The 24,168-nt window shown below is 44.0% G+C and overlaps 1 protein-coding gene across 9 annotated transcripts in view; it reads right to left on the bottom strand.

Moving 5' to 3' along the window:
* Nucleotides 1-6,554: 6,554 nt before the first annotated feature.
* Nucleotides 6,555-24,168, bottom strand: part of VAV3 (vav guanine nucleotide exchange factor 3) — a 266,286-nt gene continuing 248,672 nt past the window's right edge. For 7 of the 9 annotated variants that reach the window (XM_056523393.1, XM_056523395.1, XM_056523392.1 and 4 more), the window contains 3 exons: nt 22,623-22,752; nt 8,530-8,681; nt 6,556-7,111 (listed from right to left, as the gene is read on the bottom strand). In XM_056523393.1, coding sequence (XP_056379368.1) covers nt 7,070-7,111; nt 8,530-8,681; nt 22,623-22,752 — 324 coding nt within the window. In that variant the 3' untranslated portion in view covers nt 6,556-7,069. Of the gene's footprint in view, nt 7,112-8,529; nt 8,682-22,622; nt 22,753-24,168 lie in introns of all 9 variants that reach the window. The other 2 variants (XM_056523396.1, XM_056523397.1) reach the window with 1 other exon arrangement.

Below are 24,168 nucleotides of genomic sequence, written 5' to 3'. Positions count from 1 at the left end.
GAATGGCTGTGGATATAGTGTTTCTGGATTTTGCCAAAGCATTTGATACTGTCCCTCACAGACATCTGACAGGTAAGTTAAGGTCCTTGGGCTTGGAAACTTTAGTTTGTAACTGGATTGAACACTGGCTCATGGATCGTACCCAGAGAGTGGTGGTAAATGATTCGTACTCTGATTGGTCCCCGGTTATTAGTGGTGTACCCCAAGGTTCAGTACTGGGCCCGCTGCTGTTTAATTTATTTATCAATGATATAGAGGATGGTATTAACAGCTCTGTTTCTATCTTTGCAGATGACACCAAGCTTTGTAGCACAGTACAGTCTATAGAGGATGCGTATAGGTTACAAGATGACTTGGATAGACTAAGTGTCTGGGCATCCACTTGGCAAATGAGGTTCAATGTGGATAAATGTAAAGTTATGCATCTGGGTACTAATAACCTGCATGCGTCGTATGTCTTAGGGGGGATTAAACTGGCAGAGTCACTGGTAGAGAAGGATCTGGGTGTACTTGTAGATCACAGACTACAGAATAGCAAGCAATGTCAGGCTGCTGCTTCCAAAGCCGGCAGGATATTGTCATGTATCAAAAGAGGCATGGACTCGAGGGGCAGGGACATAATACTCCCCCTTTATAAAGCATTGGTACGGCCTCACCTGGAATATGCTGTTCAGTTTTGGTCGCCTGTTCATAAAAGGGACACTGCGGAGTTGGAAAGGGTGCAGAGACGCGCGACTAAACTAATATGGGGCATGGAACATCTTAGCTATGAGGAGCGATTAAAGGAGTTACAATTGTTTAGTCTTGAGAAGAGACGTTTAAGGGGGGATATGATAAACGTATATAAGTATATAAATGGCCCATACAAAAAATATGGAGAAAAACTGTTCCAGGTTAAACCCCCCCAAAGGACGAGGGGGCACTCCCTCCGTCTGGAGAAGAAAAGGTTTAGTCTAAAGGGGCGGCACGCCTTCTTTACCGTGAGGACTGTGAATTTATGGAACGGTCTACCTCAGGAACTGGTCACAGCAGGAACAATTAACAGCTTTAAAGCAGGGTTAGATACATTCCTGGAACAAAATAACATTAATGCTTATGCAGAATTATAAAACTACATCCCTTTCCCTTATCCCCTTACATCCTTCCCTTCAATCCCCTGGTTGGACTTGATGGACGTATGTCTTTTTTCAACCATACTAACTATGTACTAACTATGTAACTATGTAAGATTTGTAAATCAAAAAAAATCGTAATTCTTCCAGTACTTTTTAGGGGCTGTATACTAAAGAGAAATCCAAAAAAAAGAAATGCATTTCCTGTGATGTCATGACCACAGTGCCCTCTGCTGACCTCTGCTGTCCATTTTAGGAATTGTCCAGAGAAGAATATGTTTGCTATGGGGATTTTCTCCAATTCCTAAAATGGACAGCAGAGGTCAGCAGAGAGCACTGTGGTCAGGACATCAAAGGAAATGCATTTCTTTTTTGGATTTCTCTTTAGTATACAGCCCCTAAAAAGTACTGGAAGGATTAAGATTTTTTTAATAGAAGTGATTTACAAATCTGTTTAACTTTCTGGCACCAGTTGATTTAAAAAAAAAAAAGTTTTCCACGGGAGTACCCCTTTAAAGTCTATGGAGTCCTTCACCTGCAATAAGACTGAGTTGATTAGTGAAGTGCATAGCTGGGCACTTCCCCCTGCTATATCTAACAAGCAGAGGGGGACAATGTATGCATTTACATGACATAAGGCAGTGTTTCCCGACAGGGTGCCTCCAGCTGTTGCAAAACTACAGATCCCAGCATGCCCGGACAGCCAAAGGCTGTCCGGGCATGCTGGGATCTGTAGTTTTGCAACAGCTGGAGGCACCCTGTTGGGAAACACTGACATAACCAATGCAAGCCGCTTCGTCATTGTATGGAATAGATAACTACACATAACTTCTGTGTATTCGCCTGTGGTTTATTCAGTAATTTATCTTCAAGTAAAAAAAAAAAAAAAAAAAAAAACAGTAAAAAAAACAATAGAATACAGAAGCTTATTTAAAGTGAAGATACATAAAAGTGGCGTCTAGGCGTTTTCTTAGGTGGTAGAAAAAATGAGAAGAGAAATTAATACTGTTAATTCTACAACCTGCAATAAATAAGATCTGGATCTCAGACAGAATCATAGTACAACATAGAGAACAAAAAGTTTCTGTGCATTCACATTACAGGTAAGAAGAAAAAAAAAACAAAAAATACAGACAAAACCTGGAAATGTATAAATAATAGAACGTGCCGCAACGTATACGTGACCGGATACTCCAGCTGCTCCTCCTTCAGCGTTCTCTGTAGTTATCCCACTGTGTTTTCTGTAAATAAAATGACGTAAAGCATGGCAGGCCCATATTTTATATATATATATATATATATATATATATATATATATATATATATATATACTGTATATATATATATGTGTCGGAATTAGAAGAACTGAATTTCGTCATCTGGCTTTTAGTCAGTTAAGTTCTACTCAGGGCTGGGAAATTGGCATTGGAATCAATAGAAATATACCCACTGTAACTCCGACTCCAACATAAAAGAGTGAAAGGGGTTATCCCAAGAATAAAAGTCTCCCTTTATCCACAGGATAGGGATAACAGCTGATCAGTGGGGGTCTGAACACTGGGACACCCACTTATCACAAGAACAGAGGTCAACTGTCCCCTAGTGTGGCTAAGGGATATACAGCTGATTCATGGTGGTCCGAATGCTGGGAACCTTAGCGATCACAAAAACAGTGTGGATAGGGGTTCACTAGCTGATTCATGGGGTCCTAATATTGGGACACCCACCCATCACAAGAACAGAGGTAAACTGTCCCCTAGTGTGAATAGGGGATCCGAACACTGGGACACGGCCCTATACCAAAAACAGAGGTAAATTGTCCTGTAGTGTGGATAGGGGAAACCTATCTGATTAATGGGGGTCCAAACACTGGGGCACCCACCTATCACAAGAACAGAGGTAAATTGTCCCATAATGTGGATAGGAGATAACGAGCTGATTTAATGGGGTCTGAACTCTGGGGCACCCACCTATCACAAGGACAGAGGTAAGTTGTCCCCTAGTGTGAATAGGGAAAACCTAGCTGATTAATGGGGGTCCGAACACTGGGGCATCCACTTATCACCAGAACAGAGCTAAATTGTCCCATAGTGTGAATAGAGGATAACTTGCTGATTTAATGGGGGTCTGAACACTGGGGCACCCACCTATCACAAGAACAGAAGTCAGCTGTCCCCTAGTGTGAATAGAGGACAACTAGCTGATTTAATGGGGGTCCGAACTATGAGGCACCCACCTATCACAAGAACAGAGATTAACTGTCCCCTAGTGTAAATAGGGGATCACTAGCTGATTCATGGGGACTTGAACGCTGGCAACCATGCCAATCATGACAACAAAGGTCAACTGACCAAGTGAATGGGATCACATGATCGGCCAACGCTCCATTCATTCTCTATGGGACTTAGAGGATCAGCTATGTGCAGGAATCCCACGTACCATGGAGCATTGGATGATCATATCTGCAGCTGATTCGGGAGACGGTCGACCTCTATTTTCCAGCATTCGGACTCCCACGCATCAGCAAGATATCGCCACCCTGTGGATAGGGAGGGGATCACCTTTCATATTGGGATAACCCCCTTTACTATTACTAATACAGCATCAATCATTGATTAAATGCTTGTTTCCTCTTACAGGAGATGGAACAGTCATTTTGTTATTATACATGAGACATAGATAAAGGATTCAGCGCTGGCCCTGGAGTCATAGTGGGAAGTTTGGCTTCTCGAATCCACAGCCCAGGTAAATGCATACAGTATCATTAACTCTAGACAGTCACCATTACACAGATCTAAAGACTGTGTTGTTCATTGACACATTCAGCTCTGTTACATATATATATATATATATATATATATATATATATAGATATATACATATACACCAGTTCCTATACAGAGTTGATTTATTAGGCTTCTGCATTATTCTTCCACTCCGATGCATTGAGGCTCCAGTGCACATGTGAACAGAGTTATATCCACATTTTGTTTGAGATAATTAATAGGGGTACTCCGCTGCCTGACATCTTATCCCCCTATACAAAGGATAGGGGATAAGATGTCTGATTGCGGGGGGGGGTCCTGCTGCTGGGGCCCACCGCGATCTCTAAACAAACGCAAGGTTCCTGGTTCAGTGTTCGTGACGTAACGGCCACGCCCCCTCGCAACATCACACCACGCCCCCTCCATTCATGTCTATGGGAGGGGGCGTGTCACAGACACGCCCCCTCCCATAGACATGAATGGAGGGGGCGTGACGTCACGAGGGGGCATGGTTGTGACGTCGCAATCACGGCCTCCGGTTCCGAGCATTCTGAACAAAATGTTCAGAACGCTGTAGCACCGGAGTACCCCTTTAAATACAGATTATCTGGATGCATGTGACTACAATATGATCGACCCGAATAATCTCTGGACTAATCCCATCACATATACAGTACAGAGCAGACGTCTATCATTTCATCTGTGACAATATTGTGCATTTTTGTTACAGTTTTTTTTTTTGCTTGACAAATAAAGTTGAGTGTATTCAGGAGACAGAGTTTAAAGGGGTATTTCTAGATCAGGTAAAAAATATTAAAATGCTGCAGGAGCATAAAGCATTGTTCACCTGTCTGCCCTAGTTCTGGCACTTTCACAAAAAATCATAATAATTTTGTGAGTCTTTTCCCATGTCAGGTAATCACTGTGCTTCCAGTTGCTCAGTACAACAATTCCCAGAATGCAATGCTCTCACTCAGCTCTTCACCACAGTCCTCCCGCCCAGTTCACTCCCCTCACACAGCAAACTTGCCAGTTCTCTGCCAAGAGCTGCTGCAGAACATCATATTTAGAAGATTATCTCTCCACACAGCAAGTCTGCAAAAGTTGCAGTATTCATTGCCTGTCTGCTCCTCTGCCTGTGGCAGCACAAGGAAGCATGTTGTTAGGCTGTTAGCACACCTCTTTCTTCCCTGAATGTCCCAATAAAGATGTTTATGTGTATATGACAGGGAGATGGTGATGTAGTTGTAGGGGCTGGTCAGAAGAGGTGACATCACATAGGGGGTGGGGCTTGAGCTCAGAGACAAGATCAAGCCACGCCTCCTATGACAGCAGAAGATGATGAGTTGTCTTGGGAGAGAGGGAGGAGGTGGGAATCTGGAGACAACCCCCTTGGACAATGAGGCGACAACACAACATCCTGTCTGGAGACAGGAAGAAACCGGGCAGCTGCTGAAACAACACCACACTGACAATGAAAAGAATACACAACTTCCTGTCAGGAGAGAGAGAGAAGCAGAAGAACTGCTGAGACATCAAACTGACAATGAAAGGACTACACTACTTCCTGTCAGGAGTGAGGGGGAAGCCATGGGGCTAGAGACAACACTACACTTTTAATGAGAGGACTACACAACTTCCTAACAGGAGAGATTGAAAAGCAAACGAGCTGCTGAGACAAAATCCTGCTGACAATGAGAAGACTGCCTAACTTCCTGTCAGGAGAGAGGAAGGAACTGGGAAGCTGCTGAAACAACACGACACTGACAATGAGAGGACTACACAACTTCCTGTCAGTGGTAAATCTCACAAAAGTATGATAAAACACTATATTGGTAACATATATATCTTGGGGATCTATTTAAAAATAATTTTCTGATACTGGAATACCCCCTTTAACATTTCGCAAAACAAGAGGTTGTAAAGTTGAGTGCAAATTTTAGACCTGGTTGTGAAAGATGGGGCCTACATACAGTATACGGCATATCCAATGGTCTCCAAACTGCGGCCTACCGGATGTTGCAAAAGTACAACTTGAAAAACTACAACTCCCAGCATGCCCGGACAGCCAATGGCTGTCCGGGCATGCTGGGAGTTGTAGTTTTGCAACATTTTGAGGCTCACAGTCTGAAGTACATCATTATGGGGACAGCCATCTTGCCTGGGCTTTCTCTAACAGCATTTCGTCACATGCTTTACGGCAATCCCTACGGACATAGACACAATGAACATCTCCAGACCTTGTTCTCCTGTTTGAGTCCTGTTCATCAGTAAAGGGCTCGTGCAATGAACGGCGCGGTAGCCTCATCTATCCGCACCGATCTTTGCAGACCCGGACAGGAGACCATGCAGGTTGCAGGGCAACGACGATAATGTTCTGGGCCAGGCCTACGACCAACTAAGGATCTATATGTTGCTTCAAATATTTGGAGGGATGAACAGCTATGCATTCAGATATCTGTATTTAAAAGGCAAGCAAATTTAGTTCCGAACGCTGTGTGCGCGCTGCGGGGGTCAGTCACGCCCCCTGTTGACATCAGGACATGCCCCCACAATGCAAGGCTATGGGAGGGGGCGTGGCTGTCGTCACACCCCTCCCATAGACTTGCATTGAGGGTGCGTGGCCTGACGGTACAAGGGGGCGTGGCCGACCCCCGCAGCACGCTCACAGCATTCGGAACTAAATGTTCCGAATGCTGGCCATCGGAGTACCCCCTTAACTGCTGTAGATTTTTTTCAATTAACATTAAATAATCTATACAAAGACTAAATAAACGCATTTGCTGTTGTAACAAAAAAAAACCAAAAAAAACAACAAAACAAAAAAAGTCCAGTAGGGTAATAACATTTTTAGGCACTGTTCGAGGGAGTTTTACCGACAAATTACTTAATACTTTTATATATAATTATATATATTTTTTTATCCTTGGCAGGATAGGATGTGGGCTTCGAAGAGTTTTCAGTATCTCGCACACTTGGCACTTCCAGGCCAGTCTCATTCCACGCATCGTCAGGCCACCAATGCTGTATCAGTACATCCCAAAAGTCTCCCGTACTGAGCGCGCTCAAAGTTACGCCATCAGTACCGAGGCGGTAGAGAACTCAGCAGCTGTTCCGCGCTACGAGGGTTGGTTTAGCCGATGTCTGCAAACTTCAATAATATTTCCAGTGTCTCACTGAAGAACTTTTACGTCACTCGTCTTCTTCTACGTATGTGGATGGAAACCAGCCGACCTGAATTAGAAAGGGAAAAAAAAATCATAGGAAACCATGCCACAAAGAGCGGAAGATTTTTAGTAGTGGTCTCCAAACGGTGGGCCTTCAGTTGTTGCAAAACTACAACTTCCAGCATGCGGGAACTTATAGTTTTACAACAGCTGGATGGCCGCATATTGGAGACCACTACATAAGAGCAAAGTTGGATGAAAACAACTATTTTTGGCAGGTCCGGAAGGCTATCTTTTATGTATTGGGGTTCACAACTTTCCCTTGGAAATGCACCGTTGGTCTTCTGCATGTTCTGCACAGATTGGTGCTGAGAGACACCAAGTTCTGTGCACAAGCACTTTTCTGATGAACGGGACCAGTGCACAGAACTTGTTGGATGTCATATGGTTGCCTGGGAAACTGTAACGCCCAGTGTGAGCTGTATATCTCTGTATTTATCTTTGCAAAATGGTCACGAGACCAATTTTGGACTTAGGTCCGAAGCACACTACGGAAAATCCACTCTGCGTAAATTCCGTGTGCAGCAGGTGCCACCGTGTACATCACAAGTGCTGCAGTGTACATCCCATGTGCAGCCGGTGTCGTCATGTAAATTACATGTGCTGCCATGTTCATTCCGTGTGCAGATGGTGTTGCTGTGTACATCCCATATGCATCAGGTGCGGCTGTGTACATCCCATGTGCCACTATGTACATTCCATGTGCCTTTGTGCACTCCTATTGTGTACGTCTGATGTGCCGCCTTGTACAATCCGCGTGCAGCAGACTCCATTGTGTACATCCAATGTGCTGCTATGTACATTCAGTGTGCAGCAGGTGCCATGGCGTACATCCCATGTGCAGCAGGTGCGGCAGTGTACATCCCATGTGCAGCAGGTGCGGCAGTGTACATCCCATGTGCAGCAGGTGCGGCAGTGTACATTCAGTGTGCAGCAGGTGCGGCAGTGTACATCCCATGTGCAGCAGGTGCGGCAGTGTACATTCAGTGTGCAGCAGGTGCCGTGGCGTACATCCCATGTGCAGCAGGTGCTGTAATGAATCGGCACTGTGACCACATGGACAAGCCCTGTCCCAACTGATGGCAATACAGAAGTTGTTAATTCTTTCGGCAGAGTCCAGAATTTGAATTTTTGTAGTGCACAGTGCCGCAGAATTCCATTGAAGACAATAGGCGGCTGCTGCAACGTAATTTCCGCAGGCATAGGCCCTTACACTTGAAATGAAAAGTAGGACCGGAATGCTGAAATATAACACAGACGATAAACCATCACCGGATGAGCCTAGAGGGAACAGAGGTGCCTGGCAGCGGCTTGCTTCATGTAAAGAACACAGGACTGGAGGAATATCTGTATGGTGACAGCTATTGTAGGTATATGGCCACCTTAATCATTCCCTGCCACCCCTTCCACCACCATTTTCTTTACCTTGCCATTGGATTCTCCTCTCCACCAGCCATTGGTCCCGGACTTGGTATAAATCTTCACCACATCGCCTTTGAACAGGGAAAGCTCCCGCATATCTCTGGCACAGAAATCATACCGTGCAATGGCGATACCTAGAATTTTTGGACTTAGGACTGAAAGAATAATGGAAACAAGTCATAAGGGGTAGAATAAGAAATGCAATGTCATATACATATACATGAATGGCATGGGAAGAAAGAAGAATAGTATTAATCTGTGACGTGATGGACCGTGGAAGAAATGGTTAATACTAGATCTGAAGATTATACTGGATTTCTGAAATGAGGGATACAATATAATAGAAAGATTTTACACCATAATACACTAAAAGATTCCTATGCCTAAATGCTGAAAAGCTGATTAATCTATCTATCTCATATCTACATGAAGAAAAATAGCAGCACTCCCATCTCCTATCTATCTCATATCTATCTATCCATCTCATATCATATCTATCTATTTATGGTATTTATTTATCTCATATCTATCTATCTACATATATATATATATGTGTGTGTGTGTGTGTGTGTGTATGTGTGTGAGTGTACATACACAGCTCAAAAAAATAAAGAGAACACTAAGATAACACATCCTAGATCTGAATGAATGAACTAATCGTATGAAATACTTTCATCTTTATATAGGTGAATGTGCAGACAACAAAATCACCCAAAAATTATCAATGTAAATCAAATGTATCAACCCATGGAGGTCTGGATATGGAGTCACACTCAAAATCACAGTGGAAAACCCCACTACAGGCTGATCCAACTTTATGTAATGTCCTTAATACAAGTTACAATGAGGCTCAGTAGTGTGTGTGGCCTCCACGTGCCTGTATGACCTCCCTACAACGCCTGGGCATGGTCCTGATGAGGTGGAGGATGGTCTCCTGAGGGATGTCCTCCCAGACCTGGACTAAAGCATCCGCCAACTCCTGGACAGTCTGTGGTGGATGGAGCGAGACATGATGTCCCAGATGTGCTCAATCGGATTCAGGTCTGGGGAATGGGCGGCCAGTCCATAGCATCAATGCCTTCCTCTTACAGGAACTGCTGACACACTCCAGACACGAGGTCTAGCATTGTCTTGCATTAGGAGGAACCCAGGACCAAACGCACCAGCATATGGTCTCACAAGGAGTCTGAGGATCTAATCTCTGTACCTAATGGCAGTCAGGTTACCTCCGGCAAGCACATGGAGGGCTGTGTGGCCCCCCCAAAGAAATCAACAGAAATATATAGAAAAAGACAGAGGAGACACAATGCGCATCTAAGCGTAGTAAAAAAAAAATATATATATAGATAATCTGAGTGTAAAAGAAAATAATTAAATTAAATAAAAAATGGATGTCGGCTCCAAGGAAGGGGGGGAGCAGCCGTTTCCAGATTCGTGTTTTCAGTTGTTATGTTAGGTTTGCTCACCTTTCTGTGTTGTACCGTGGGCACAACACCAGTAGACGCTTGTTTCCCACTATTCTGGGGGACACAGATTGGAGGAGTGCAGCCGGCACTAGACCCGTTCTCACCGGCGAAGGACGGTCACTGGAATGGAAGAATATCGGTCCCGTGGTCCCCAGAAAAAAGAGAAGTGCTTCTGTGGGCGCTCACCTCCGTCACAGATGTAGTCCGTCACAGGTATGTGGAAGTTTCCGAGAACTTGGTAAAATAAAACCGCTTGGACACGGATGTATTTTGGAAAATAAAAAGAAGGTTTATTCCTTCAGCATGCAATACAGCAACGCGTTTCGAGGGGCAGGGACCCCCTCTTCATCAGGCTATCTGATTGGGCAGTGTGGATGTCCTTTATTTATACCTCATTTGCCCGCGAAAATCACATGTGTGTGTTACATAACATGAAAATAAAACAATAAAGAAAAAAAAAAATTTAAATAAATAAATAAATAAATAATCAAAATAAATAAATAAAATCCATAGAAAAGAAGACATTTACATTAAAAATGGAAGTGAGCATTCTGTAAAATAACCCACAGATGGTCAGTTTGACTAACCATTATATTATGCACCTTATCTTGTATTGCATATATGATATGTAATAATTCTGCAGACGTCGGGCCATTTCAAATGCTCTCCCTTTGGAGATCTACAGTGGCTGGGTGAGAGGTCTGAGGCACCGACCGCCGGTCTGTCCACACATCCGTCCTCCTGGCCGCTTATTGGATGGGGGACCGGCGTCAAACCCATTTCCCCACACAGGGATGATTCCATTTATTGTATGTGTATGTACATACACACACATCCATACGCATGGTGGATGGATGTGTACTTATCAGCTATTTGTTTTGTTTTAATTCAGTTTGTTTGTTGTGGTTGTTGTGTCAGTTGTTAACTATCTCATCTTTTTAAGATATTAATTCCACCACTTCATTCAGGCCATGTGGTTGTAATGTCTGGAGGCTGTAAATCCAGAACATTTCTTTGCATGACAGGATTTCAAACCTATTTTTCTTTCCCGGTGGAATGTGCTCAATTGGGGTTATGGATATGGCTGTCATGTTTCCCTCATGCATCAGGCTCAGATGTCTAGATAGGCTATGGTGCATGAATCTCTTCTTTATGTTGGAACGATGCTGATTCAATCTCAAATGTAATGGTTGTGTTGTTCTTCCAACATATTGTTTACCACATTGGCACTCTATGAGGTAGATGACATATTCCGTTTGGCATGTCATCAGATGTTTGATGGGGAAGGTTTCACCCGAATGGGTACTGGAAAAACATTTTTGGTTATGGCGTATGGTAAAGCAACATAGGCATCTAGGTTTTCTGCATTTGTATGTTCCCATGTTTCCAGTTTTGCAATCTCAAATGCCACAACAAATCCTCCCAGAAAAACGACAAAACTGGAAACGTGGGAACATACAAATGCAGAAAACCTAGATGCCTATGTTGCTTTACCATACGCCATAACCAAAAATGTTTTTCCAGTACCCATTCGGGTGAAACCTTCCCCATCAAACATCTGATGACATGCCAAACGGAATATGTCATCTACCTCATAGAGTGCCAATGTGGTAAACAATATGTTGGAAGAACAACACAACCATTACATTTGAGATTGAATCAGCATCGTTCCAACATAAAGAAGAGATTCATGCACCATAGCCTATCTAGACATATGAGCCTGATGCATGAGGGAAACATGACAGCCATATCCATAACCCCAATTGAGCACATTCCACCGGGAAAGAAAAATAGGTTTGAAATCCTGTCACGCAAAGAAATGTTCTGGATTTACAGCCTCCAGACATTACAACCACATGGCCTGAATGAAGTGGTGGAATTAATATCTTAAAAAGATGAGATAGTTAACAACTGACACAACAACCACAACAAACAAACTGAATTAAAACAAAACAAATAGCTGATAAGTACACATCCATCCACCATGCGTATGGATGTGTGTGTATGTACATACACATACAATAAATGGAATCATCCCTGTGTGGGGAAATGGGTTTGACGCCGGTCCCCCATCCAATAAACGGCCAGGAGGACGGATGTGTGGACAGACCGGCGGTCGGTGCCTCAGACCTCTCACCCAGCCACTGTAGATCTCCAAAGGGAGAGCATTTGAAATGGCCCGACGTCTGCAGAATTATTACATATCATATATGCAATACAAGATAAGGTGCATAATATAATGGTTAGTCAAACTGACCATCTGTGGGTTATTTTACAGAATGCTCACTTCCATTTTTAATGTAAATGTCTTCTTTTCTATGGATTTTATTTATTTATTTTGATTATTTATTTATTAAAATTTTTTCTTTTTTTTTTTTTTCTTTATTGTTTTATTTTCATGTTATGTAACACACACATGTGATTTTCGCGGGCAAATGAGGTATAAATAAAGTACATCCACACTGCCCAATCAGATAGCCTGATGAAGAGGGGGTCCCTGCCCCTCGAAACGCGTTGCTGTATTGCATGCTGAAGGAATAAACCTTCTTTTTATTTTCCAAAATACATCCGTGTCCAAGCGGTTTTATTTTACCAAGTTCTCGGAAACTTCCACATACCTGTGACGGACTACATCTGTGACGGAGGTGAGCGCCCACAGAAGCACTTCTCTTTTTTCTCGGGACCACGGGACTGATATTCTTCCCCCCCAAAGAAATGTCACCCCGCACCATTACTGAAGCACCGCCTAACCGATCATGCTGGAGGATGTTGCAGGCAGCAGAATGTTCTCTACAGCGTCTCCAGACTCGCCGTCTGTGACATGTGCTCAGTGTGAACCTCCTTTCATCTGTGAAGAGCACAGGGCACCAGTGGCAAATTTGTCAATCTTGGTGTTCTCTGGCAAATGCCAAACGTTCTGCACGGTGTTGGGCTGTAAGCACAACCCCCACCTGTGGACGTCGGGCCCTCATACCATCCTCATGGAGTCTGTTTCTGACCGTTTGAGTGGACACATGCACATTTGTGGCCTGCTGGAGGTCATTTTGCAGGTCTCCCGCAGTGCTCCTCCTGCTCCTCCTTGCACAAAGGGGAAGGTAGCGGTCCTGCTGCTTGATTGTTGCCCTCCTGCGGCCTCTTGCACATCTCCTTGCCTGTCTCCTGGTAGTAACTCCATGGTCTGGACACTACGCTGACAGACAACAAACCTTCTTGCCACAGCTCGCATTGATGTGCCATCCTGGAAGAGCTGCGCTACCTGAGCCACTTGTGTGGGTTGTAGACTCCATCTTACGCTACCACTAGAGTGAAAGCACCAGCATTCAAAAGTGACCAAAACATCAGTCAGGAAGCATAGGAATTGAGAAGTGGTCTGTGGTCACCACCTGCAAAACCACTCCTTTATTTGGTGTCTTGTTAATTGCCTATAATTTCCACCTGTTGTCTGTTCCATTTGCTCAACAAATTGATTGTCAATCAGTGTTGCTTCCTGAGTGGACAGTGTGATTTCACAGAAGTGTCATTGACTTGGAGTTACATTGTGTTTTTTAAGTGTTCCCTTTATTTTTTTGAGCAGTGTATTTATATATATATATATATATATATATATATATATATATATATATACACACACACACATATTATATATATATATATATATATATATATATATATATATATATATATATATACATATATACAGTGGGGATCAAAAGTTTGGGCACCCCAGGTAAAAATTTGTACTAATGTGCATAAAGAAGCCAAGGAAAGATGGAAAAATATCCAAAAGGCATCAAATTACAGATTGGACATTCTTATAATATGTCAACAAATGTTAGATTTTATTTCCATCATTTACACTTTCAAAATAACAGAAAACAAAAAAAAATGACATCTGCAAAAGTTTGGGCACCCTGCAGAATTTATAGCATGCACTGCCCCTTTGCAAAGCTGAGACCTGCCAGTGTCATGGATTGTTCTCAATCATCATCTGGGAAGACCAGGTGATGTCAATCTCAAAGATTTTAAATGCCCAGACTCATCTGACCTTGCCCCAACAATCAGCACCATGGGTTCTTCTAAGCAGTTGTCTAGAAATCTGAAACTGAAAATAGTTGACGCTCACAAAGCTGGGGAAGGCTCTAAGAAGATAGCAAAACGTTTTTGGGTGTCAATATCCTCTGTTCGCAATGTAATTAAGAAATGGCAATCATCAGGAACAGTGGAAGTTAAAGCAAGATCGGGAAGACCAAGAAAAATATCAGACAGAACAGCTCGCAGGATTGTGAGAAAAACTATTCAAAACCCATGTTAGACTGCACAATCCCTCCAGAAAGATCTGTCAGACACTGGAGTTGTGGTACACTATTCCACTATAAAGAGATACTTGTACAAATATGGTCTTCAGAGTCATCAGAAGAAAACCTCTTCTACGTCCTCACCACAACAATCTGCGTTTGAACTTTGCAAATGAACACATAGACAAGCCTGATGCATTTTGGAAACAAATTCTGTGGACCGATGATGTTAAAATGCAACTTTTTGGCCAGAATGAGCAAAGGTACGTTTGGAGAAGGAGGGGAACAGAATTTGATGAAAAGGACCTCTGTCCAACTGTTAAGAATGGGTGTGGATCAATCATGCTTTGGGGTTGTATTGCAACCAGTGGCACAGGGAACATCTCACGAGTAGAAGGAAAAATGGATTCAAAAAAATATCAGCAAATTTTGGATGCTAACTTGATGCCATCTGTGAAAAAGCTGAAGTTAAAGAGAGGATGGCTTCTACAAATGGATAATGATCCTAAACACACCTCGAAATCCACGGGGGATTACATCAAGAGGCGTAAACTGAAGGTTTTGCCATGGCCTTCACAATCTCCTGACCTCAACATAATTGAAAATCTAAGGGTAGACCTTAAAAGAGCAGTGCGTGACAGACGGCCCAGAAATCTCAAAGAACTGGAAGACTTTTGAAAGGAAGAATGGGCAAAGATACCTCAAACAAGAATTGAAAGACTCTTGGCTGGCTACAAAAAGCATTTACAAGCTGTGATACTTGCCAAAGGGGGCAGTACAAGATATTAACTCTGCAGGGTGCCCAAACTTTTGCAGACACCATTTTTTTGTTTTCTGTTATTTTGAAAGCGTAATGGATGGAAATAAAATCTAACTTTTGTTGACATATTATAAGAATGTCTAATCTGTAATTTGATGCTTTTTGGAGATTTTTCCATCTTTCCTTGGCTTCTTTATGCACATTAATACAAATTTTTACCTGGGGTGCCCAAACTTTTGATCCCCACTGTATATATATATATATATATATATATATATATATATATGTGTATTTATATATATGTATATACATATATATATATATATATATATATATATATGTGTGTATTTATATATATATGTATATCTATCTATATATATATATATATATATATATATATATATATATATATATACACTGCTCAAAAAAAATAAAGGGAACACTTAAACAACACAATGTAACTCCAAGTCAATGACACTTCTGTGAGATCCCACTGTCCACTCAGGAAGAACACTGATTGACAATCAATTTCACATGCTGTTGTGCAAATGGAACAGACAACGGGTGGAAATTATAGGCAATTGGCAAGACACCCCCAATAAAGGAGTGGTTTTGCATGTGGTGATCACAGACCACTTCTCAGTTCCTATGCTTCCTGGCTGATGTTTTGGTCACTTTTGAATGCTGGCGGTGCTTTCACTCTAGTGGTAGCATGATATGGAGTCTACAACCCACACAAGTGGCTCAGGTAGTGCAGCTCATCCAGGATGGCACATCAATGCGAGCTGTGGTAAGAAGGTTTGCTGTGTCTGTCAGCGTAGTGTCCAGAGCATGGAGGCACTACCAGGAGACAGGCCAGTACATCAGAAGACGTGGAGGAGGCCATAAAAGGGCAACAACACAGCATCAGGACTGCTTTTGTGCAAGGAGGAGCCCTGCCAGAGCCCTGCAAAATGACCTCCAGCAGGCCACAAATGTGCATGTGTCTCAAACACTCAAATGGTCAGAAACAGACACCATGAGGGTGGTATGAGGGTCCGACGTCCACAGGTGGGGGTTATGCTTACAGCCCAACACCATGCAGGACGTTTGGCATTTGCCAGAGAACACCAAGATTGGCAAATTCGCCACTGGCGCCCATTGCTCTTCACAGTTGAAAACAAGTTCACACTGAGCACATGTGACAGACGTGACAGAGTCTGGAGACGCCGTAAAGAACGTTCTGCTGCCTGCAACATCCTCCAGCATGACCGGTTTGGCGGTGGGTCAGTAATGGTGTGGGGTGGCATTTCTTTGGGGGACCGCACAGCCCTATATGTGCTTGCCAGAGGAAGCCTGACTGCCATTAGGTACTGAGATGAGATCCTCAGACCCCTTGTGAGACCATATGCTGGTGCGTTTGGCCCTGGGTTCCTCCTAATACAGGACAATGCTAGACCTCATGTGGCTGGAGTGTGTCAGCAGTTCATGCAAGAGGAAGGCATTGATGCTATGGACTGACCCGCCCGTTCCCCAGACCTGAATCCGATTGAGCACATCTGGGACATCATGTCTCGCTCCATCCACCACAGAATGTCCAGGAGTTGGCGGATGCTTTAGTCCAGGTCTGGGAGGACATCCCTCAGGAGACCATCCGCCACCTCATCAGGAGCATGCCCAGGCATTGTAGGGAGGCCATACGGGCACGTGGAGGACACACACACTACTGAGCCTCATTGTGACTTGTATTAAGGACATTACATAAAGTTGGATCAGCCTGTAATGAGGTTTTCCACTGTGATTTTGAGTGTGACTCCATATCCAGACCTCCATGGGTTGATAAATTTGATTTCCATTGATAATTTTTGTGTGATTTTGTTGTCAGCGCATTCAACTATGTAAAGACGAAAGTATTTCATACGATAAGTTCATTCATTCAGATCTAGGATGTATTATCTTAGTGTTCCCTTTATTTATTTTTTTGAGCAGTGTATGTATCCAGGGCATTATGCACTTGTCGCGTAGCTGAGTTTTCACAACGGGATGCATAAGCCAAAGAGGCCATTTTTGTTTACTTGGGACAGAGCAATATGCCCAAGATGTTTTGCACTCTGCTTCTAGAACAGATTTCTGCAGGGCAGAATTTCCCAACCAGGGTGCCTCCAGCTGTTGCAAAACTACAAATCCCAGCAGTTGTAGTTTTGTAACAGCTGGAGGCACCCTGGTTGGGAAGCACTGCTGTACGATTTGTTCTGTAAGATTTTTTCTTTGCATGCATAATGCACCACGTACAAAGCCTACACGATAACGCTTACAGGTCCCCTTTAAAGATATTCTCCATAAAGTCCACACTGTGATTCTACTATGACTACACAATGTTATGCTTAGTGCAGGGTCTCATAGGGTGTTGCAAGAAGAAGAGGTTACCAAATCTTACAAAAAGGTCACCAAATCTGCATGCTCAATTGGACAAGCTTGCCATGGTTCAGCCTGAAAAGGATGGAGCCAGTTACGGGGTATGAAAAGAACACGATATGGGGCCTACGATGTCCAATAATAATCCTTTTGAATCCTGTATCATTTTCATAGTTGCTTATAACCCCATCTCTGAAATGCAAATTAGTTCTCCTCCAGTGGAAGAACAATGTCTTGCTATGGCGTCAATGATGTCAATGGGGGCGGGGCTAGAGGCGGCCATGGCTTCATCTCCAGTTTCAATGCCCCTAATCAAAGTAAATTATTACGGCCTGTCTGGCCAGCCCAACCACCCACTAGCCATCCTCTCAGCCCTGCGATGGTTGTGCAGCAGCGGAACTCACCAGCTTCCCCGTGACGGGCGCCTGCGTGTGTGCTTTTAACATCTAAGGCTGCATTCACACCTCTTTTTTACATACGGGTACCGGATACGGCTGGGGGAGGGGAAAGCCGGGAGCTCCCGTACCCCAGCCGGATCAGCCCGTAAATCAATTTACTTTAATGAGCCGACCAAAATCAAACGGTGACTCCGGTCGGCTCAGTTTTGACCCGTATCTGGTTTTGTGACCGGACCTAAAACCGTAGTACACTACAGTTTTAGGTCTGGTTGGGAAACCGGATTCGGGTCAAAACTGAGCCGACCAGAGTCACCGTTTGACTAAATTTGTTAAATGCTGTGCTCAGCTGTTTGACAGACTGTAGAGCCATTATAATTGTTATAATTGCCGCTGGTCCCCAGTGTACCCCCCAAAATGTAAAAGCTGTATACGCCACTGCTTGTAGGAGACCCTGGTTTTGTTAAAATAATAATAATAAAAATAATAATAATACATGATTTAAGACTCTGATACGGGTTGGACATGATTTACAGGGTAGCTACCTATAGGTGTCACCGGAGAGACAACTTTCATCCTTCTGGAGGAGAGCTAATTTGCATACTTTTTTTTCCCATGGAGCATTGCCTGTGAGAATCCATAGACCAGCTGGATCTCTTCAATGAGAAACACTATCCACAGTGAGCATCATCCTGGTCTAATAAGCGGATTTTGTGGTGAGAGTGAGGGACATGCAGGAGGAAAATAAAGCAGTGCCATAGCTACCTGACCAGAAGGGAGCGGCGGAAGGGGGCACAAAGCTGTACTCAGGCGCAGTAACAAAAGCAAACCCACACAGCACAGACGTTGCTTGGAGAGAAGACAGACAAGCAAAGACCAGAGAGTCACTACCACGTCACAATGTCACTGAGAAATAAAACCATGACATCATTGAGCAGTGCAACCAGTAAAACAAGTGCCAAAGCCACACACAGAGCACGGTGCAGGGACGGGGGGGGGGGTCCTGTGCCATTAGGTGATGCAGAGTCCAGGAGTACTACCGTGTTAAGGGAAACAACACGTGAGTTACATAACAAAAATGTAGGCTGCTTTCAGCAACCACAGTGTCCTCGATAATGAATCAGTATGCAGTTAGCTTCACAGCTCCCTCTAGTGGTGGCTGCAAACAGTTAGAAAGTTATGGCTTAAACGGGTTATCCAGTTTTTTTAAAAACGTATCACCTATCCCCCTTCTCCTGAACTGGGCCCGAGTTTTTCCACCGAGCACTACTACTGTCCTAACTGGTCTCAGCAGTAATGGGTCGCCTAGTAAATCACTGCCCACAGCGATGTCCCGCTTTAGTAGGTAAATGGCTCAGCAGGCTGCCTCTGCTGCGATCAGTTCATCTCTGAAGGTGGAGTCTGGAGCGCTCACTGGCAAGAGTCAGGCCCTGTTCTGGAGATTGCGGGGGTTCAGTGGTCAGATTCTCAGTAATCAGATACGTTTTAAAAAGCTGGATAACCCCTTTAAAGCGAACCTGGCAGGAGCTTTTTTTTTACTCTCCAAACCACCCACCTCCCCTAACTGACTGTTCCAGGAAAAAACTAAATTGGCTTTGTCGCCAAGGCCAAAATGGGCTGTGTCCTTGAGGGGTTAAATAAAAATGAAGTCAAGTTGTAATACCACACACAACCTGAAGACAGGTGTGGCGATGTTTATGGAAGAAAGTACTAGGCTCTTCTAGTCCTGTATAAACCCCTTTTTACCAAAATCAAACACCTGATTTGGCTAAGATTCACACTATGGAATCTCCGCTCGCTTAATTCCACGAACGGAGATTCCACCTGGCGGCCGCCGCCGAGGATGCTTCGGCGCTAGGGCCGCGGGGCACTGAGCCGTCACCATTGACAACTATGCAGTGCGTGCGGAATCCGCGCAAAGAATGAACATGTTCTTTCTTTGCGTGGAACAATTTCAGCGGCGGAATTGTCCGCTGCGGAGATTCCGCTCGTGGAATTCCGCGGGAATTCCGTAGTGTGAACGCACCCTGACAATGGGAGCAGAACAATCCCATAGTGGTGAAAGTTTAGAAAGTGAAAAGCTTCTGACAGGTTCCTTTTAAATTTCTGAAGATCATATGAAAAGGTGAAGACTCCCTTTACAATAAAAAAATATTTAAAAAAATCAGGTGTCTGGTAGTGGCTTATACTCATCTCTGAATTATAAGTACATGCACACTCAGCCCAGTCGAGTCTAAAGTGTGTTTTTTGACCTTTATATTTACTGATGATTTTTTATTTTTGAGGGAAATTACGAGCTACTATGAGCTGTAAGCATGCCGCGTCAGACAATGCTGATCCTATAACATTCATCATGCAATAACAATAAGGGTGTAAAACTAAAGGGGTACTCCAGAAGAAAATTTTTTTTTTCAAATCAACTGGTGCCAGATAGTTATACAGATTTGTAAATTACTTCTCTTTAATAATCTTAAAGAGGTACTCCGGCGCTAAGACATCTTATCCCCTATCCAAAGGATCTTGCACGCAGCACCCCGTTACCATCGGTCTCCGGAGCATGTTCGCTCCGGGTCTGATGACTGGCGATCACGGGGCCGGAGCATTGTGATGTGATGTCACGCTCCGCCCCCTCAATGCAGCCTATGGAAGGGGGTGTGACACGCCCCCTCCCATAGGCTTGCATTGAGGGGGCAGAGCGTGACATAGGCTTGCATTGAGGGGGCGGAGAGTGACATCACACGGGGCGGAGCCATGACATCACAGTGCTCCGGCCCCGTGATCGCCAGCCATCAGACCCGGAGCGAACATGCTCCGGGGACTGATGGTAACGGGCTGCTGCGTGCCAGATCACGGGGGTCCCCAGCAGCGGGACCCCTGCGATCAGGCATCTTATCCCCTATCCTTTGGATAGGGGATAAGATGTCTTAGCACCGGAGTACCCCTTTAATCCTTCTTGTAGTTCTTCCCAGTGTGACCACAATGCTCTCTGCTGACACTATTAGATGCTGTCAGGACAAGGAGGCACATGGTGCTTTATACATCTGTCTGTGCTTCCATAAAGTAGAAAAATACCTTTATTAATTGTGCCAAGTGTCAAAGAGGCGTTCCCAAGCCCCTAAAGTGCTGGGAACTGGAACACCTGCTTGCTGTCCTTCCATCCCTGTTAGATTGACAGTCACCCAAAAGCCGAGTCCTGTTTCCAAATCTCATTACTGCGCTGTGCATACAAACTGAGCACAGGTGTGAGATTTGGAAACAGGCCTCGGCTTCCAGCTGACTGTCAATCAAGCAGGGACAGGGATGGGAGCAGGAACTGGTTCCAGTCCTCACCTCTTACTGGACATGGAAACACCTCTTTGACACTTGGCACCACAAAATGAATCATGTTTCTATGTTATGGAAGCACAGACAGATATATGAAAGGCGCCATGTGTCTCCTTGTCCTAACAACTATCTAACTGTTAGAAAACATGAATTTCAGCTGATAGATTCCCTTTAAAAATGTTTGATAATACCAAAAGTATGAAATATGAAGACTCTCGGGGGGAGATTTATCAAAAACTGGTGCAGTTGCTCTTTCATTTTTAAAGGGACCTGTGAAAAATGGAAGAAGCAATCCGATTGGTTGCCATGGGCAACTGAACCACTCTACCTCTACATAGTTTTTGATAAATCTCCCCCAATGTCCTGTTGAATCTGATATAACATAATACATGTGTCTGCACCACAGTACAACTGCTGATTTGTGACCGTATTCACACAGTTATATTTTTCCCATCTATAGTAACAAAAAGGGCCGTTTTTTCCATCTATTCAGTGATCCGGATTTATCCATCTGTCTGAGACAAAAAAATTCTAATTTTTGTTTTAGATGGCAACGAGTCAGAGCTCAGCTTTCATTTTACCAGTGCAATCTGAGACAAAAATCAGACACGTGATCAATCAGAAAAACCTTTTTTATCTCATCGAAGTGTCAAGGAGGCGGAGTCTAGTTGCCCAAAAACCACAGGCTAGCATAGCTCCTCACTTGCCCTGACCTCCCAGCTCCTCCCTTATTGGAAAACAGGGCTCTATACATCAGTCAAGGAGAGGCTGGGAGGTGAGGGCAAGTGAGGAATTGTCCTAGGCTGTGGCACTTGAGCAGCTCGGCTCCGCCTCCCAGTGGCACTTTATATTGGCTGTGCTGTCTTTACTTTGAATGTGTGGATTTATTGCAATGGACCTTGGGACCAGGCTCGGTGAGACATTCACCCTCCTAATATAATAAAAGAGCCCTACGCTGGTGCTATCTTTCGGAATTTTAGCGGCAAATTATTATTATTTTTTTTTCTTTACAAAAAAAAAATGGCCATCTTTTCAGCAAAAGCCATTTTTTTCAGGTGAAAAGATAGGACCACAAACTGTTTAAACATAGCCTTAAGCTTAAAAAGTGTATTAAAAGCAAAAAGAAAATGGCTAAAAATAAGGCTCAAAAAATTGTGTGTGAACATAGCCTTAGACTAGTGTTTCCTAACCAGGATGCCTCCAGATGTTGCAAAATTACAACTCCCAGCATGCTAGGAGTTGAAGTTGTGTAACAGCTGGAGGCATCCTGGATGGGAAAGGCTAATAAATGACAGACACCACCATGGCCGTACCCAACAGACCCCATTATAAGTCAATACGATCCATTGAGCACTGTAGGTGTCCATCATGCCACAAATCCAATACACTTCTATGACAGAACCGAAAAACATAGGTAACTGATCAAACGTCAATTCACATTGGAAGATGAACAAAAACTTACACATTCCTGATGTCCGGTTACTCGCATGTGCAGCCTGGTTTTCCGGAGCATTGTAAGGGAAGAGAAGAGTCGTGTCCAAACTCCTGAAACCTTCTCGGAGAGACTGATGTTTATAATATTCCACAAGTTCCTGTACAGAGCAAACAAATTATCCTATAATGTAAGTAATAATAGACTCCATGTATTCCACATGTATTACCCCAATTTTACACCAAATAACATAGGAGAAGGGGGGGGGGGGGGGAGTTCCAAACTAGAATAACATTAGAGGAGCTATGACAGTCTACAGCAGTGTTTCCCATGCAGGGTGTCTTTAGCTGTTGCAAAACTACCCCTATAAGCATATCCGGGCACGCTGGGAGTTTTAGTTTTGCAACAGCTGGAGGCACTAAGCTTGGTAAACACTGGTCTACAGAGTGAGTATCCACCAACCCACCAGGTCCTGGATTGGAGACTCATTTGAACTAGAAATACTGTTTAAAAGCTACATATGCCTTTGGAACATTAGGTAATTTTTTTTATTAAGCATTTTGCACTGTTTGGTTTATGCAGCTTGCATACATTACAATACATATCAAGCTGCTCGATGCCGTTCTGTGTAAGCTCCATCAGATTGTAATACAAGGGGAAAAAAGGAGCTGGCTGAGTATACATCAACGTTGAGCTCCGTTCTCTGAGTCCGTCCAAATTATGAGACTTGAGCAGACACCTGACAGAAACCCGATAGATCCCATTTAAAGTAAATGAGACCCGTCGGTGTCCTTTGTGCAACGGACTGTCCAAGTCCGTTGTTTGTCGGTAGAACGGACTCTATGACGCAGTGCACCGAAGAGGTCAATGCTAATGTCAAGTTAGCCTAAGAGGGAAAAACCTGTTCAGATATATGAATCAATAGCGGGACTGCAGATTCGATCCAAGCCGGTACAGATATCACTGACCAGTATAGACATCAAGAAAGGATAAAGCACCGGGATGCAGAAAAACAGGATCTTCAATTGGAAGCATCCCTGCAATAAAGTTCAAGGCATTTAAAGTAGTCCAGTGGTGAACAAGTGGTGAACAACTTATCCCCTATCCTAAGGATAGGGGATAAGTTGCAGATCGCGGGGGTCCAACCGCTGGGGCCCCCTGCGATCTCCTGTATGGGGCTCCAACAGCCCGCGCAAATGGGGCGTGTCGACCACCGCACGAAGCAGAGGCCGACACGCCCACTCAATTCAACTCTATAGCAGAGCCGAAGCGCTGTATTCGGCAATCTTCGGCTCTGCCATAGCGATGCATTGAGGGGGCGTGTTGGCCGCCGCTTCGTGCGAAGGTCGACACCCGCTATTTGGCCAGAGAGCCTGGCCCCCGTAGAGAGAGATCGCAGGGGGCCCCAGCGGTCAGACCCCCGCGATCTCAAACTTATCCCCTATCCTTAGGATAGGGGATACTTTTTTCACCACTGGACTACCCTTTTAAGGGGTTAATGCTGTAGCAATAACAATAAAATCTTTTGCTACAACATTGAGTGTCTTGGACTTTATTGCAGAGATAGCGTCAATTG

Source organism: Hyla sarda, chromosome 6 (assembly GCF_029499605.1).
Source record: "Hyla sarda isolate aHylSar1 chromosome 6, aHylSar1.hap1, whole genome shotgun sequence".
NCBI lineage: Eukaryota > Metazoa > Chordata > Amphibia > Anura > Hylidae > Hyla > Hyla sarda.
The sequence above is the reverse complement of the archived record's forward strand: the minus strand, read 5'-3'. Positions and strand labels throughout refer to the sequence as shown.